The 17,758-nt window shown below is 45.6% G+C and overlaps 2 protein-coding genes across 2 annotated transcripts in view; both read right to left on the minus strand.

Annotated features, from left to right (window-relative positions):
- ecpas (Ecm29 proteasome adaptor and scaffold) overlaps window positions 1-12,759 on the minus strand; it is an 18,987-nt gene extending 6,228 nt beyond the window's left edge. The window contains 35 exon segments of the mRNA XM_062516039.1: window positions 1-78; window positions 315-380; window positions 462-612; window positions 760-878; window positions 988-1,035; window positions 1,128-1,233; window positions 1,342-1,421; window positions 1,540-1,707; window positions 2,751-2,868; window positions 3,175-3,243; window positions 3,351-3,465; window positions 3,799-3,853; window positions 3,970-4,115; window positions 4,254-4,377; window positions 4,581-4,682; window positions 4,800-4,972; window positions 5,467-5,635; window positions 6,075-6,209; window positions 6,401-6,492; window positions 6,681-6,888; window positions 7,061-7,310; window positions 7,532-7,635; window positions 7,911-8,033; window positions 8,289-8,355; window positions 8,520-8,569; window positions 8,653-8,728; window positions 8,822-8,907; window positions 9,328-9,447; window positions 9,563-9,641; window positions 9,774-9,913; window positions 10,031-10,214; window positions 10,690-10,836; window positions 11,068-11,303; window positions 11,537-11,667; window positions 12,644-12,759. The exon segment at window positions 1-78 is cut by the window's left edge and continues 12 nt beyond it. Coding sequence (XP_062372023.1) covers window positions 1-78; window positions 315-380; window positions 462-612; window positions 760-878; window positions 988-1,035; window positions 1,128-1,233; window positions 1,342-1,421; window positions 1,540-1,707; window positions 2,751-2,868; window positions 3,175-3,243; window positions 3,351-3,465; window positions 3,799-3,853; window positions 3,970-4,115; window positions 4,254-4,377; window positions 4,581-4,682; window positions 4,800-4,972; window positions 5,467-5,635; window positions 6,075-6,209; window positions 6,401-6,492; window positions 6,681-6,888; window positions 7,061-7,310; window positions 7,532-7,635; window positions 7,911-8,033; window positions 8,289-8,355; window positions 8,520-8,569; window positions 8,653-8,728; window positions 8,822-8,907; window positions 9,328-9,447; window positions 9,563-9,641; window positions 9,774-9,913; window positions 10,031-10,214; window positions 10,690-10,836; window positions 11,068-11,303; window positions 11,537-11,667; window positions 12,644-12,665 — 4,137 coding nt within the window. The 5' untranslated portion in view covers window positions 12,666-12,759.
- Window positions 12,760-13,702: 943 nt separating this feature from the next.
- Window positions 13,703-16,404, minus strand: zgc:195282 (uncharacterized protein LOC100192223 homolog). The gene is made up of 4 exons (XM_062553219.1): window positions 16,304-16,404; window positions 14,888-14,982; window positions 14,639-14,693; window positions 13,703-14,530 (listed from the first exon to the last, which is right to left on the minus strand). Exons 1-4 carry the CDS (start codon window positions 16,344-16,346, stop codon window positions 14,493-14,495), a joined length of 231 nt encoding a protein of 76 aa, XP_062409203.1. The 5' UTR covers window positions 16,347-16,404; the 3' UTR covers window positions 13,703-14,492.
- Window positions 16,405-17,758: the final 1,354 nt, after the last annotated feature.

The following is a 17,758-nucleotide window of genomic DNA, read 5'->3' on the forward strand; positions in this document are numbered from 1 at the left end:
GCCCACTCCACTCTTCAGCAGGTCACACAGCTTAGGGACCAGCTCCCCCAGCACAGGCGCATCTAAATGCTGCAAGCACTTCAAACACACACACACACACATGCACAGTCTCATTTGGAATCAACACACAAACGTCTCAGCAGATGAATGTAACTATCCATTTCATAAAGATGTTTATTAGAGGCGCACTGAATACTTAATTAGAACTCAGATTATATATGACAATACCAGTGTCACCATTAGATGTACACATAAAACATCATCATAGATAGAAAAATGGAAGGAACTGTGAGTGTAGCAGGCTGCAGTCTTACCATGTTGACCGTTTCCATCATGGGGGAAGATTTGGCTGCACTCAGTCTAGCTGCATCCATGGCACTCTACACAGAGAAAATCAGCAAGAGTGAAGGAGAGCTGGAGCTTGTGTGTGTGTGTGTGTGTGTGTGTGTGCATGTGTGTACCTTCTCTTGCTCAGTGGCCCTGAGGCTGAGGTAGTTGAGCACCTGTGGCTCCAGCACACTCAGAGCCTCCAGCAGAGCCGGGATCACACGCGCCGCGTGCGGCTTCAGACGGCTCCCCGCCGTCTTACTGACCTTCACCAGCGTCTGGATACTACACACACACACACACACACACACACACACACACACACACACACACACACGCACACACACACACACACACTACAATTCATCACCTGCCACATTAGCAGGTTAACTGGCATGTTCCATTTGGTGTGTATGAAGTGGCCTCTCTCACCTGAGCGCGCGCACCTCGGCCACGTTGCTAACGATGCCCTTCTCCAGCAGGGTGGGCAGCAGCACTGCTACAGTTCTCTGAGCCACTGCTCCAGATGACTCACACACACGCACACACACCTGTGGGAGCGCGCACACACACACACACACACACACACACACAGGCACTGATGGAATGCTCGGTTTACTGTGTGTCGAATATAAAGATAGGCACAGAAATACCACCCACCTTACTGAGGGTTTTTAAAGCTAAATCAGCGGCCTTCCGCACAGACTCCTGCAAGAGACAGATGCATACAATAATCATTACACGGAAAATGTATCTACAGAGACTAACAAACCAATCAGAGTGAGCAGAGGAAGACCCACTTTAATGTCATCCAGGACCCTGAAGAGGGTCTCCCAAATCTCTGCCATGTACTCTATGAGGTCCTCTGCCTGCCGCCCACGGACCAGGTCATTCAGAGCCAGACAGCTGGGGGATGGACAGGACACCAGAGGTCAGGGAAATTAGCAACACACACACACACACACACACACACACACACACACACTGCTCATCTGTGTCCAGGTGCACATGTACCTGGACTCTCGTACTCTCCACAGGTTACTGGTGAGGTTTGAGATGACATCCTGGAGAATCTCCTTCACATACTTATCCACCTGCGATAAACAAGGGATCATCAAGCACAAGACAGCCGCATCGTTACACCCATTTCAGTGTTTGTTTTGAGGTGAGGGGTGAGGGTCAGAAGAGAAGAGGAGAGAGAGAGCTGCGTACGGTGTGCTTGTCGGTGACGAGCGCGTCCCAGATGCTGGTCATGGCCTGGCGGATGCCCAGGTTGGGGTCAAACTGGTACCTGTAGAGGCGCGGCACTAGCTGGGGCAGGTAGGGCGCCAGCTGCTCGCCCGCTTTGGCGGCGATGATGTTGAAGCCAAACGCGGCACCCTGAAGGACACACGCAGAACAGACAGACAGAGAGGCTGACAGTTAGCCATTCTGTACACTTAGAGGGTGAGATTATTTGTGACAGTCATGGAAAGTCATGATCCAGTCCGCTGTAGTGGCCATGGGCCCCCCTGATGCTCTATGATAGAGGTGGGTAGACGACAGCCCACACACACTTTCAGCCGGGCCGCCGAGCATTTCATGAGGTCTATCGCAGGAAAAATATAGCGAGCAGCAGCTAAGATAACAACGTTGTGGTTAGCTTTACTGCAAACTGCTTTGCACTGTTCTTAGACAACGTTAACAATGTCAGTGTTATATAAAGATAAAAAATCATTTTTGGGGTGACTTGAACGTTATGCTACTCCATTTAATTGGGAATGTGTCTGAGCGTGCATGAGAGGGAGAGAGAGGGAGACCGAGCGCAACACAGATTCCAGCTGGCTTGTCATAGCTGATAATTGATCTTCTTTATAAGAAACTTTTAAAAGGAAATCATGAAGGCAACAGTAGTTCCCACCACCGACCATTTATAAACTGTGAGAGGGCACAGGACTAATCATAGGCAGAACAGTGTCATTATATTTGAAGAGCTGGCAAAAGACCATTACGAGACCGTGAAGACATCAGTAAACACAATGCTCTTAAAGTGACCGTGCACCATTTATACATTAGTTGACCAACATTGAATTAGCATGATGTGAATGGTGTTATACCATCATTTAATTAATAATGACAGCATTTTTTGCTTTGTTTTGTTTTTTGTTTGGTGGGGGCAGCTAGCCGGCCAATTTTCAAAACCCAATGTGGCCCTTGAGCCAAAAAGCTTGCCCACCCCTGCCTTATGAGGACACCTCTAGTGAGCTGTAGTCAGAGGCTGCGCTTACACCGGCCTTGATGCACACTTACAATGTTCCCTCTACATCTGTTTTTTGGACCTGAACATATCAGAATCCATGCACTTTTTCCCTGTTTAGACATGCATGCTGCATATTGGAAATAATTGGGTCACATTTAACGATGTAAACACAGCCAAAGCGTACCTTTCTGGAGTTCCACATGGCGTGGTGATTGGCCAGGTTCATGAACTTGTAGACCAGGTCAGGCTGGTTCAGATCACTGGCCAGAGAGCACAGCTCCTTATAGGTGGTGAGGCCATGCCTGGGGACGCACAACAGCACCCGACACACAAAACGCTCAAAGCTCTTTCATGAGGAACAAATAAATGAGGTCTTAGAAACAGATGCGTGCGCACACACACACACACACACACACACACACACACACACACACACACACACACACACACACACACACACACACACACACACACACACACACACACACACACACACACACACACACACACACACACACACACACACACACACACACACACACACACACACACACACACACACACACACACACACACACGCAAGCATGAGCGCACACACACAGACTCACCCATCTGGTGCCTTTCCCAGAGACTCTCCCTGGAAGACCTCTGTGTCCTCAGAAACGGCATGCTTGGCTCTGTGGAGGTTCAATAGCATTACAATCAAGTACAGAACATGTATGTACATTCACACACTCACACACACACACACACACACACATACACACGTATGCTGGAATCTCACCTCTTCCCGGTCATCAGCGTCTCCACCAGTGTGGACACCAGCTCCTGCTGATCCTGTTCTCCACCAAGTTCGTACACAAGCCCAAGGCCCTTAGAGGCCACATCCTGACTCAGATCTGACACACACACACACACACCTCATCATCATCACAGCTGGTGCATTCACAATATGGATGGGTAGGAGGACAGAATGCTGATTTTGCTATCTTGTGTGATAACCATCAAGTGTTTGACCCTACTCTCTCCCTGCTGTTTCTATACTGTTACTATGCTCTTTCTCTTAATGTAACTGTTAAATAATGCTGGCACACTCATTTGTGCGCTTCATTTTTTTTTGAGTGGTAAATGTTTCTTGGCGGTGACACCTACAGGTTGGGAGAAGAGTGCACTGAGCCAAATGTACTTCAAGGGAAAGCAGAAAAGGTCACACTGAGGTCAAGCTTACTCACCATCAGGGTCTGACAGCACAGAGATGAAGGCCGTCTGGATGTCCTTCAGGTGAGACTGGGAGGGAGCAAAGACGTACATGTGGGAACTTTGTTTACATTTGGTTCCTGACACATGTGCTATTCGTGTACTCATGTATTGGTGTGCGTACAGGTGTATTTGTAAAGGTGTACCTTGATCTCTTTGTGTTGGCTGAGCCTCTTGACCAGCGACAGCAGCCAGATGCAGGCCGCCTGGCGCACATGTGGGTTGGCACTGATCACAGACTTGGCCAGGATGGAGGACAGGACCCATGGGACCACATCATTACACTTCACATCTGAGAGAGAGAGATCAGGAAGAAGAAGAAAAAAGGTAGGAAGGAAGGGAGAAGCAGAATAAAGAGACAGAGAGAGCCATTAGTGAGTGCACCAGAACACAGTGAGATGGTCCTCTAGCAGCGGTCTGTCCCACGTACAGTTGGGTGGCTGATACTCCTCCTCTGTGCAGGTCCAGGCGTCCCGGGCGGCCCCGGAGCTGGTTCCTATGGCAGCACTAGTGATGGCCTCTGCTACTGTAAACTGTAACTCCACCTGCTTTGCCTGGTGAGATTCAGATAGAAGGTCAAATCAGCATTGCGCCAGAATGTAACCACATGAAATAAACTTTCATTTTGATGATAATGCATTACTTTATAGGAAAACAGATTAAGTGATCGTATAGAATGTTGCATGGATCTATGGGTTCTATGTAAATGTTAAGCTCACGGATCAACACAACCATTGACAGCATTGAGCTCCGCTACCTCCACTGAGTCCATGAGGCCTTGCAGCAACTTCTTTTGGTGGGGGAAGTCTCCATCTCCCACTGGCAAATAGCCCAGAGTCAGCACTGCACGCTCCTTCATCTAATAACACACCACAGTTACAGTCAACATGGGAACATGGTGTTCTGCAGATGTACAGCGCTAGGCGCTAGCGTGTCCCTGTGTGGGCTGGAGGGCTGGAGGGCTGAGGGGCTGTACCTTGGTGGTCTCCTTGCCAGAGGGCAGGCGCGCCAGCAGGTTCTCCACCAGGCTGAGCTTGGTGAAGCCCTCCCCCTCCACAGGGATCAGCAGCAGCCCGTTGCGGCCCACCTCCCCCAGGGCCGTCACCGCCGCCACCGCCAGCAGCGGACAGCCGTTGTCCAGGAAGGAACCTGCAACAGCAACCAGCTGGCCCGTCAGCAGCACGCTCCTCACACACTCATCTCTCTGCAACAGACTACTGCAGACTGCCCTGCTCTAACTCACAGAACACTCAGGTCCACTTCAACTGAGTCAATTCGGTTGTTAAGTCCGACGTCACAGGTCCAACAGCTTTTTTCTTGAAAAGACATTTTAGCGCAGCCAGACGTTTTTTGTCATAAAACTTTTGTCATAGAACTATTACTGTTGCTGTGCAGCCAAATTATGTATTCAAGGGTAACGCCCAGGCTTTCGCGAAAAAAAAATGATTAGATCATATATGATTAGGTTGAGCCAACAAGTCAGTAGTAAGATGACAATTTTCTTAAAGGCTACTCAGAATAGGGAGAAATGTCCATGGAGAAAAACAAGAGGGTCTGAGCCGTTGGACCCGGAAAGAGATGTACTATCCCCTTATCACATCACTTAATAACCGAATTAAGAGTGCAAACAATATGTAGCATACCGATGGTCTTGGTGGCCCTGGCGATGAGCTCATCGTCCTCGGCAGGTGTGGCATTCATGAACTGCTGCTGATTGGGCGTGTTGGCAGAGCGAGGGCTGCGCTTCCTGCTCATGTAGCGGCCCACCATAAAGCCAAGAGCCAAGATGGCCGCATGCTGGGCCTCTGGGCTCTACAGTGGCAGAAAAAACAAAGAAAAGGAACTTAACAGCAAAAAAAGCCAACTGCAAAGGTGACGATACATGAAGCAATTTTTTGAGCAATGCTGCTGGGCAACCACATAACTGGTTCCACGTGTTCTGATTGAATGACAATTGATATGGAAAGTTTTCCAGAGAAATATTGTTGCCTATTGCCAGTGGGAATGTGACTGAACAACAATATTCTGGTACAATTCCCAGCAGCATTGCTCAAAACATTGCATTGTAGGTCAACAACTTAACACTATGCATCAACTTGACACTATGCATGTTTTGTACCAAATGATGAGAAAGAGCAAAGTGCAACATCATAAACATTAAAGCAGGTTTATGAAGTACAACTATATCATTGCTCTCATTTCGTGTAAACCTAGAACACATTATCACTCATCTCTCATGCTGAATACTGACGTGTGTATCCTTGGTAATCTTGACCAGGTTCTGGACAGCATTCTTGAGCTCGTTGCCTGACATGGTGGAGATGACCACAGCGTACAGCTGAGCAGCCAGCTCACGCATGTCCTCCTTGCTGCTGTTCATCATACCCTGTAGCACAGCGGTGAGTTTAACAACAGAGCACAACCACCATGAATGCCTTAACCTCTAACCACAAGCAAGACTCAATACAGAGGTCCATTTAACAAAAGTCATATCAAAGTCTCATCTCAGTTGTGACTTCACATCACTGTAAAACACAGATTTCAAATGCAAAGGCAGTAGTAATTTTTAATAATCACCCGGATCCAGTCGATTCTGTCAATGAATTTGGGGGCGAGTTTGTGAGGGCACACAGACACAACCTCCAGGAGACAGTACATCACAGGTATGCCTGCAAGGAACAATACGAGTTAAGCGGTGAGGGCACACATCCTAATGGCACAATTACACATACACAATCACATTATAATACATTGCCATACGTTAGTCAACACTCCAAAGCACAACCACATAACCCAAGAGAGTGTCTGCAGGTAGCTCCTGTAGCATTAGCAAAGCATGTGCCTCCGCTGCGCTCACCTCCCACAGCTGTCAGCAGCTGCTGCAGCAGGTCCATGTAGACCTGCACAGGGTTGGACTCGTCCCCTTTGGGAGAGGACTCGGCCGAGATCAGGGACTGGACATAGCGGCCGATGGCAGGAGCGTCGTCCTGCATGTCCATCAGGTTCTGGGAGGTGGGCGTGACCCCAGCGCTGTGAGCCAAACACATGCGCAGATACATCATGATCTAAAGTGGGGAGAGTAGAGGTCAAAGGTCAATAATAAGATCATCAACTGACTGTGAGCAAATAACTACAAAAGCACTGACTATTCACACATGACAGCTGCAGCACACATTAATGAAAGCTCTAAAAGCATTATGGTTTTGGTATGGAGATAAATAGTAGCATAGTCATTACCTCTTCAAATGCTGAGGGGTTGAAGGGCAGGGCTGTAGTTCCAACAATGTACTTGTCGGGAGTTTTCATTCTCTGTGCAGCCTGATAGGCAGATAAGCACATATGAGATGTCTACTCGTATAGTCTGAAACAAAGTCTGTATTACCTGTGGATTATGTGTGTGTGGGGGGGTTTGGCCCCCTCCTTCTCCGAGCGCTCAGAGGGGAGAGCACGCAAGACACGCTGCGCCTCCCCATGCACCTCCTCACGCCTGGGCACACACACACACACACACACACACACACACACACACACACACACACACACACACACACACACACACACACACACACACACACACACACATCATTAGAGCCAGTCAAATACCACTGCATCTGGCAACATGCCACCTTTGCAATAGTCTCTATATATGTGGAGGTGTGTGTGTGTGTGTGTACACACACTTATACAGCATGTACTATGCATACTCACGGGTCTCCTGCGGCCAGCAGCAGCAGGTATCTGGAGGGCACGTGGTCCGTGGCGAACACTGTGCTGGCAAACTTCATGGCGACCTGTCTGACCTGCACCTCCGGCTGGAGCACAGCAAGCAGAGAGCACTTCTGTTAGCAGCCGTGAGCACAGTCTGAGCTCTCTGGCGAGCCACAACCATTACCGCAGGCAGCAGGGCTCATGTTAACAATAGGGGCTGCAGTCAACAATAGGAAAGCACCCAACTGTTCTCACAATATCACTGCACTCACAACAGGGACATTCTATTCCAAGAAATCATTTTTCAAAATGAAAGTGTCACCGTGTGTTTACCAGCATGGTCATTCTCTGTGTCCCAGTATGTGGGTGTTTAGAATACCTTGCATATGTAGGCGGCCACCAGAGCCTCCATCAGATTGAGCAGTGCTCCCTGAAGGTTGGCGTAGGCTGCCACCATCATAGACAGTGCTTCCTGGATGGCAAGGCGCACATCGGCCTCTTCCTGTATGGCAAAAACAAACAAACTAACACTGTTAAGCCTTTCAGTGACTCGTACATCAGGGCTGTGGGGGTCACAGAATCAGGAACAACTCACATGAGTCAGTTGTCTAAACATCAGTCCAATTTAGTTCACAACTTGACTTGAACGCGACTGAATCAGACTGCTGCTATGGCTAAGCGTGTGTGTCTGGTGCATAATAACACATGATTTAAAGCAAGGGAGTCAGTGAGTTTGCCAGACAGGTGAACTACATACCTTACACATCGACTCAAAGAACTGTTGCACCAGAGCAATGTCTTTCGTGAAGAGCTGGGGCATTCGACTAAATATATGCAGAAATAATAATAATAAAAAAAGAAACAAACATGGCAAATGAGTTAAAGTCTGTCAAATGTTAACAATATTTCCTGTCTCTGTTCTAAAGTAGAAAATTAGGCATTGACAAAGTTGGACAACAGCAATATGGACAATTAAGGAAACAGATACCTTGAGAGCTTCCCAACAGCTGAATATGCCACACACAACAACTTGGGATCCTAAGGGGAAATGAAAACCGTCAGCAAACTAAAGTCAGCAACACAGACAGCTGGGTAGAGAGAGAGAAGCATCCCAATCTCACCTCCTTGTACTCATTAATGAGCTTAGTGAGGCCATTCAGCAGCATCAGACCGAGAGGCTTATTAGTATCAGGACATCTGAGAGAGAAGAGAGAGAGACTTTTAAACCTTTGCACAGCTTGAATCTTCATTCATGAAGAGAGATGAGCTCCAGAGAGAAACGCTACTTACACCATGCAGATGTGATGCACAAACTGCAGGGTGAGAGACAGCAGTTTATTATTAGTGTTTGCTCCAAACAGGCCGTCATACACCACCTGCAACACACAACAAAGGCTTTAAGTAAGGGCTATAGTTTTTAGTAAGGGCTTTACTGTGGCCCTGAACACGTATCCCAGTTTAAAGACTATTATAATCACCACCACCAATGATTCAGTGAACTAAAGAGCACCCTCTCTATGGCTGAAAAGTTCTAATTAGAGCCTTGCAGCTGGTCATTCCACTCTGCTTTCTCCCAGCCCTTAATGAAGGTCCCCATCAGGCAGTCTCTGTTTCTGAAAAGGCCTCCATCTAAAAACAATTCTCCTGCTAGCAGCATGGTAAGGAACACACACCCACAAACCCACAAACCCAAACGTTGGCACTGAGCGCACGGACTGTTGAGACAGATGGGCGCCAGCGAGAGGACTGCTGTCTGAAGGGCAGGGCAGACAGGGGCAGCGTCGGGCCTTCCTCACCTGGATGTTGGCAGGAAAGCTCTCGGCTGCCAGGCGTGAGCGCAGGAGATGGGGCAGAATCTTCAGCTTCACGCGGGTGCTCACTGGCTCATGCTTCAGCTCACGCTTCATAGATGTTCCCTGGAGGTTTACACACACACACACACACACACACACACTTTTGTACTACTGCTTACACAACAACATAAAACTTTACTGATGCTAAACTAAATGCAGTCTATAAGTATCACCCTACCTTGGTCTTGAGTGGAATGTCTCCCAAGTACACTTTATACATCCTGTTGACGATGACTGGATTGTTCCAATCAATGATGCTGAAACAGATGACATCAGAATACGTTATCTACTTGGCAACAACCTTCATCCAATCTCATCACAGTGTAGAATGAATACAACAGCCTATATCACAATATCATAGTGTTTACTGCGTCTCTTGTATCAGTTACCTCTGCTTGCTCTTAAGCTCCAGGTCTGCTGCCGTGGCAACGCTGTGTCTAGTGTCACTGGAGGCGACGACCAGATGAATCACCGTCTCGACTTCACACACCTGTCCAGCTTCAATGAATTTCACAATTCCCAGCTTACACTGCCAATAAACACAGGTTTGGCACAAACGTCAGCATGCATTATTGAGTATTGAGGCTCAGTGTTATGAGGCAGGAAACAGTCCCCTGATCGGTGAAGACAAAGGTCACGCGCACACCTGTTCCAGCTGCTCAGGGCTCCACTGGGCCTCGCCGATCACCCGCTTCACAGCGTACACGCTCATGCCAGGGGGCGGCTGGGGCAGACCCTGCCCACCTGCTGCACCGCCCGCTGGGCCCGCACCGCCCCCACTCTGGGGGGAGGGAGGAGATGGACGGGACGGGGGCTCGTTTAACACAAACCTGCCGACAGGGTCAGAACAAACCATCAACCTTTAGTGTGTACACACACACACACACTACAGCCTATACTGATGCAATTACCATCCTGAGGATGACCCAGGGGAAAACTCCACTGCTACCAAAAAAACTGATCTATGGTATTTTGTGGCACTGATCTGAAATACTATTCAGTGGTGTGTGACTAAGGAGCACCTGTGAACACAGTAAAAGACTGGAGGAGGGAATGCCCGATGCAGCTGTCAGTACATTTGATCTGCTAACACACCAGCACCTTGATTTGAGGAAGATGCACAGTACAGTTTAGCACCGGCATTTCCACTTCACAATTATTCAAAGCTGGAGAAATAACAATATGGAGAAATAAAAATATGAACGGTCCACTCCCACTGTCAGTACCACGAGCAGGAGAACTTGGAGTGGACCGCGGATTAGTCATCACAGACAGTTCCTTCAGCACTTCCTGTCTGCTACTTACCCATAGGGCATGAGGAGGACGTCCAGCATGAACTCCAGGAGCAGGTGGGCTTGTTTTGGCTTCTCTGACAGCAGGAAGGGCGAGGGCTTCATGGGGTCTGATCGGTACTTCATGTGGAAGAGTGTAGGGATCAACAGGTGCATCAGGCTGCAGTGGGACCAACCACACATGACTACATTAGGCATGTCCACAGATCACTGAATAATTACCCTGCCTATGAACTAAATGTCAAGACAAAAAAGATAGTTCCACTGTGTGCAAAAATATTGCTCAATAGTCATAAAGTAAAGGACTTCATTCAGGTGTTGTGTAACAGCTCATGGTGCAAATGCATGTTTGTGAGCAGGAGTGTGCGATGAGTGGCGCCCTGAGGCCCACCTGTCCTGCTGTGGCTGTGGCTTGCCCTCCATGGCCGTCAGCAGGGTGGGGGCCAGTTCACACTGCTTGCTAGTCTCTAGCCGTGGGTAGCCCATCTTGATGTAGATGATGGTGAAGTTGGTGACAAAGGAGGCTGCAGCAGGGTCCTGGTACTGCACTAGCAGGGTCTCTACCGGCAACTGGATCTTTGGCCGACTTTTGATACGTTTGTTCAGGTGGACTAATAGCTCCATCACCTGGTTAAAGACATTATGGAGATATATGGAGTAATCGTGAAAGACTTACTAAGAGACATTAAGAATTGAACACGATATTGTTTCATTGACTGAGATGCTCTTGTTTGAGACAGTGACATCTAACTCTGCCGATGTGTTATCTTGTTTTCCATTCCATGAAATAATTTTTGCATGCAGAGAGAGAGAGAGAGAGAGAGAGAGAGAGATAGCAGACTAGAAGTCCAGTGCCACACCTTTTTCCGGACGCCCTCCTGGACGCTCGACAATTTGAGGAGCACAGGCGGCAAGAACTTTGATATGATGTCCTGCAGCTGATCATCTGTCTCAGCAAGGCCCAACCGCAGGAACACACGTTCCAGCTGGTCTGAACACATACACAAACACACATACATTCAGCAAATTCTGACACATGTAATCAGAAGCAGAACCTTTGATATTTTATCCATCAGAGATTATTTGCCATCACTAGACACCCAAAGACATTACATGACGTCATTGCATACTTTCATGCAATTCTTCTTCATACCCATTTTCTCATAATTGAAGTAATGTAGGAGAGCCTTTCTGAAATGTAGCAGGATGTGCAATATCTGGTAGCCCAAACAGCTACCATTGCACGCTATCACCATAGAAAGGTGTCTTGAATATAACCAAGATGTAATCTGCGTCAAAAATACATGCGGGCATATACTGTCAAGTTATCTGGGGTAACTAGCCAAACGTTAGCAGTTGGAGCTCCATGCCAAGCATACCATTGACAAAAGGCAACACACCCATTTACACTGGCGTTTAATTCAAGTCAATAATATGCTTCAAATAAATATTATACGTCTTACTATGATTACAGTCAGACAGGAGGAGAATGTAACCCAATGTCATGACGTTCAATTAGCTGATCAGCTACAAGAATGTCGTTACATAGAAGTTTATAGGTTAGCTAGCTAACAGGCTAGGAAGCTAACTAAATTATGATACTAAATGTTTGCCTGCAGGTGTCAAAAACTATTATTATTTTCAACGATCAAACATGACAATCATTAACTGAGTGTGTACACCCCCGAATAGTTTTATTCTTGAAAATACAAAATGAAAAGCAAATCTATTCCACATAAGAGTATCATATCGTTACTTTCAATTCGCACCATGACTGGGCACTGGGCCTTTCAGCAGGACTGCGCTAGCAACATAATCAAAAAAGCAGGTAACGTCAAAAAGAATAGAGCTGTTGATACAGTTGGTTTAATGCACCAAATAAAGGTTAATCTATGTATTTCATCAGTGGAACTTCAATGAATGAACAGTACACATAATCATTACGAACAAGGCTGTTTCAAACTTACTGAGCTCGTCTTGTGCTGCCATGTTCGCTATGAACTCAGGGACTATTCGTACTGTGCCACTCCTTTCATTCTCCAACCTTTCGGGGAGCTAGGGTAAGTTAGCCAGCTAAGGCTAGCGCTTTGCTAACAAGCAGCTTCTTCGAGTAGTTTCAACTGACGTTAATGACAAATGTGTGCTTAGTGACCCCCAACGGACTGGGGCAGTATAGATAATAACCTGTAGCCTTCACGCTTCAATGTTTTTCTTTAGTCTAGTCTGCAATGTAGTATGGCATTTTATTTAATTTTCACAAATGATAAAACACTACGAATAGTCTAGGCTACTGTTGGTAGAAAACAATCTTATTGAGCCCACACGTGAATTTGCATTGTTTGCCGCCCTAAAGTCAAGGATTTAACATTTGGATTTAGGCTAGCCTATAGGCCACTTAAAATGTGTGAAAGGCTGCTCCAAAGAGAGATCCTTGATTTCTGACCGCTTCAACCCTTCCTGGCAGCTATGTAGAAGAGGTGGCATGCTATTCACAACCTTTCCACAAGGTGACAATATTAGGCCACAAAAGGCCACATATTCAGTGTGATATTCTGTTAAAGCATAGATCGAATTTTAAATAGCATTATTTTATTTATAGGCCTATTGTTACAATTTACAGTGCAAACACCTGCCATTGGGATGACCTTGGATACTATTCTCTTCCAGCACATTTCAATTTGAAATACAATTTCCAAACCATGGATTGCTCAATGAAGTCTTCTTGAGTAATCAAACAATGTAGGCTACCTGTAGGCCTACTGTGTGGAATTATGGTGTAGCCTATATCTATATGTTGTTGTTGGCATGTAAAGAGCTCCTCTGCAGACATAGACCTAGCCTACAAGTTCCTCCCTGTTGCAGTCTTTTCTTGACTGTTGATGCTGTCACTGCAGGCTGTGCTGCTTATAATGCAACTCTTCCCTTTGTTCCCTTTTTCACGTATTACTCTCTCCTCTACAGATAGGCTATGCAAAGCCTTTACCAATAAACATCTTGTCATTTTCCTCCTCTGAAAACCCACAAGCTGGCAACACATCTATCATTTATTTCATTAGTTACACACACATGTAGCCTTAGCAGGTTTTCGTTAAAATAAATAACATCTTTTGTGTGAGCATGCATGAACATGAACTTGTATGTATGCATGTGTTTTTATGTGTCTGTAATGTGTAGTATGCGCAATCAACAACATCAGCAATAATTGACCTATAGAAATCAAAGTATTAAAAACAATTAATTTACAATCGGCAAGTTCATAACATTGTATGGGTACCATTGATGCACTTGTGGTCTGAGCCAATCTTTGATAGAAAGTCTTCACTCAAAACACTAATTAAGAATAGATTATTTTGTGTTTAAAACAAATAACTTTAAGAATATTTCAGTACAGGGTTTAGTTGCCTAGTGTAGCCTATAGCATTTTAAAACAACTTATCTTTTTACAACAATTTTTCCACATACGCACACAGTGAGAGAGAGAGAGAGAGAGAGAGAGAGAGCATGAGAGAGAGTGAGAGAGAGAGAGAGAGAGAGAGTCTGTGTGTTATGATGAATGAAGTGTCCATGTAAATCCACCTCTTGAAGTTAAAAGTGTTAGCCTTCCACTCAGTGTTAATGTTGAGTGCGTGGTTGCTGCTTTTTAAAACATGAACATTACAGTTTATTTTGGACGGCCGTTTTGTCTTGGAGAAGTTGCTGATTCTTTTGAGTGAGTCAGTTGTGGATCCTTTCCTTGTGTATCAATTCTGAAAGAGACTACGTAATCCAGCCAGTGCCTTTAGGTGGATGGATGCAGAGTGGTGTTTCTCAGGACTTCTATGAGGCAGCACTGGGGCAGAACATAGGTTTGCTCCCTGTAGAGGACAGAGAAAGAGTGGTGGGTGGGTGAGGGGAGTGTGAAGACGCTTACATGTCTTCAACACAGATGAAAGTTCAAGTTCAAGCTATGATTACTGGCCTACCTCTGGGACCAAACTGCCTCATATAGCAAATTGAACAGTATGGCTTCTCATCATGCTGACACACACACACACACACACACACACACACACACACACACACACACACACACACACACACAATTAATTATTTGTCAAGCATTATCTTACACTTTGACTTTCTTAGAAAACTAGCTACAAAACAGAATACATATGTAGCCTACACACGATCACCTCTGACTGATAATCAGTAAACCATATATGTGTACATACCTCTGCATGTTGTCCAGCTGTGAGCTGTCTCTTGCACTTTTGGCACTTGAGGCAGAGAGGATGGTAGTCACGTCCTAGAGAACGCTTCTTTTCACCTATAGTGAAAAATCAAATGGATTCAGTACAAATCCAAATTGTAGGAAGTACATATAAGTGTATGTTTTTGTCTCTTTCTTTTATTTATATCATAACAGTATGAAATTTGACATTTCACAGGTAAAATGAGATTATTTGTCAAGAGGGTGACTGTTAGTTGACCTACAGTAATAGAGTTTTATGGAAATTCTTCTACTCAGGCAATGAGAGACCTGACCAGGCTATGGCTAGAACTGCAGTACATCTTTTCCTCTTTACGACATACAGTACATGTACAGTACATGACAAAGCTATGACTGAAGTAGGCTATAGGTGCTTGATAGAACAGGGGCAAACAGTTGTGAAAGCAGTTTCTTATGGGGCTCTAAGGCACATTAAGTCAGAGGTTAGAGTTTTATACTGACATGAAATGAGTTATTGACCTGAGTATGGCTAGCACATGATGATGTTACACAAGTGCATACAGACACACACATACACACACATTCACACACACACACACACACACACACACACACACACACACACACACACACACACACACACACACACACACACACACACATGCACGTACACACGCACACACACTCACACAGTCTGTGGTGCAGCAATTGCAATAAAAGCTGGTTTTGTCTGACTGTATGGTTTCTGGATTGTTCTGCAGGAAGTGACTTAGTCTCTAAGAGTATCCTCAGACCTTAAGCCAGCAGCCTCTCTTTCTCTTTTTCTTGCCAAATCCACTTCCTGTACCACTAGCCCGTCCCACTTCCTGTCCTGATGACTCATTGGTGAGAGACTGGTAGCAAGAGATTCAGCCCACCTCTCTCTCTCTCCCTTTCCCTCTCTCTCTCGCTCTCTCTCTCTTTCCATCACACTCTCACCTCACAAAATACATGTTATGGTTCTGTCAGTCACTGGGAGTCACTGGGGGGAGACTAGACCCAAAGCGCTGAGACTTTCACAAAACTGTTAAGGGCTGAAATATTCACCAAAGGCGGGAAAATAAAGAGGAAAATATCAACACAACTGCTTCAGTTCTGGAGGTAGAAAACTAAATATCTATATATTTCTGTCTCTCCTCTGTCTCTCTGACACAAATGCACACACACACACACACACACACACACACACACACACACACCGACAAACACTCTCTCTCTCTCTTTCTCTGTCTCTCTCTCACACACACACAGACACAGACACAGACACAGACACACACACACGCTAGGTCATCTGCATCTACTGTATATCAATCATATAGCCTAGTATCTGCGCTATTCTCACTGTCTCTGTGTAATGACATTTAATATAGAGACTCACCGAAGTAGACAGGCTTCCCACAAATTGGACAGTAACTGACCATGGTGAGGTTGGAGTTCAACCTGTTTTGTATAAGTGATGACAATGACTTGCACAGGAAATACGTTACACTATAAAGTCGTCTGTCGCGTGCATTTCAGCCCGGATGTGGCAAGCAGACATGATAGGAAGCTCAGAGCTCACCATAACACTGTGTGAGAAAAAGAGAGATTTCCATACACCAGATTTATGTTCTATTTACTTTATCACAGGAAACTCTCTCTTTACTAAATGCACTCACACACACACACACACACACACACACACACTTAAATTCATTTCTTCATTTCTTATTTCTTTCTGTGTTTCCACATATATTCCAGATAGCCAATAAGCAGTCAGATGCATTGAGCATACTGTACATAAGTAATAAGACTATAACGAGACTATGTCTCCATCAAAACAGATTGTTGATTACACAAATTTAGGGCAAATACACTTGTAGATCCAACAGCACTCTTGAAATAGCACTTGAAATGTCTTGACACTAAACAGTGCAGACAACCAGACCAATGACTATGAAAATGACAAGCTGACTGGACAAACCGCTGTATCCTATTGAACACTTTTAAACGAACTTACAGGCTAGTTGCCTCGAAACACTTGCCCATCTGAACTGCATGCTGCAGAACCACCCTTATATCGACAGGAAGATGTGGAAATACAGAAAATAAATGTACTTTTTTATCTATACATTTCATCATTTATCTGTGGAATTATTGATTTACACTTTAGTCATTTTTGGTCCTTCAAATTAGCTACTGAAATACAAGTATAAACTAGATGTACCGCATAGTGGTACCAAACATGACAGCCATTCAGTCCTGCACATTCTCTCCACAAAAATAAATCATGCTTGTCAATTTGTCTCCATTTCCTACTCCATCCCCTGCTCTTGCAACGTTTGTGCATGTAAATGAATGTGCATGTGTGTTATAGGCTATGCGTGATGTGGTACATTTCAACATTATCATCCTGTACCGGCAGCCCTTTGCTCAACACCACCATCTACCATCTGATGGGTGTACAGTCATTAAATGTACACCTAAATTGTATGCCCCCCCCCCCCCATGGATGAAATTTGACAAAACCTCAAGACCGCACAATTTCTTCCCGTAAAAGTCTTCTTGTGGTGCTGCATGCCCACCAAGTTTCCTGTGCCCTGGTGTCTTGGTGTCCCGGAATCCTTGACCGAAAATTCAGGAAGTTGATGACGGGGGAAAAAATCATAAAAAATAGCTATGTAAGCGTCGGTCATAAGAAAATGAGTGAAGACTGAAGTGCAAGTGGGTGTTGGGAGTTGTTTCTGTTTGCCTCTATTTTACAGAATGATACCAGCCCTAGGCCGTAATATGCAAGGACAAACATATGTGATTGAAGGCAGATGGAAATACATATCTGTGATATTGATCACAA

The sequence above is a fragment of the Sardina pilchardus genome, chromosome 2 (assembly GCF_963854185.1).
Source record: "Sardina pilchardus chromosome 2, fSarPil1.1, whole genome shotgun sequence".
NCBI classification, from domain to species: domain Eukaryota; kingdom Metazoa; phylum Chordata; class Actinopteri; order Clupeiformes; family Clupeidae; genus Sardina; species Sardina pilchardus.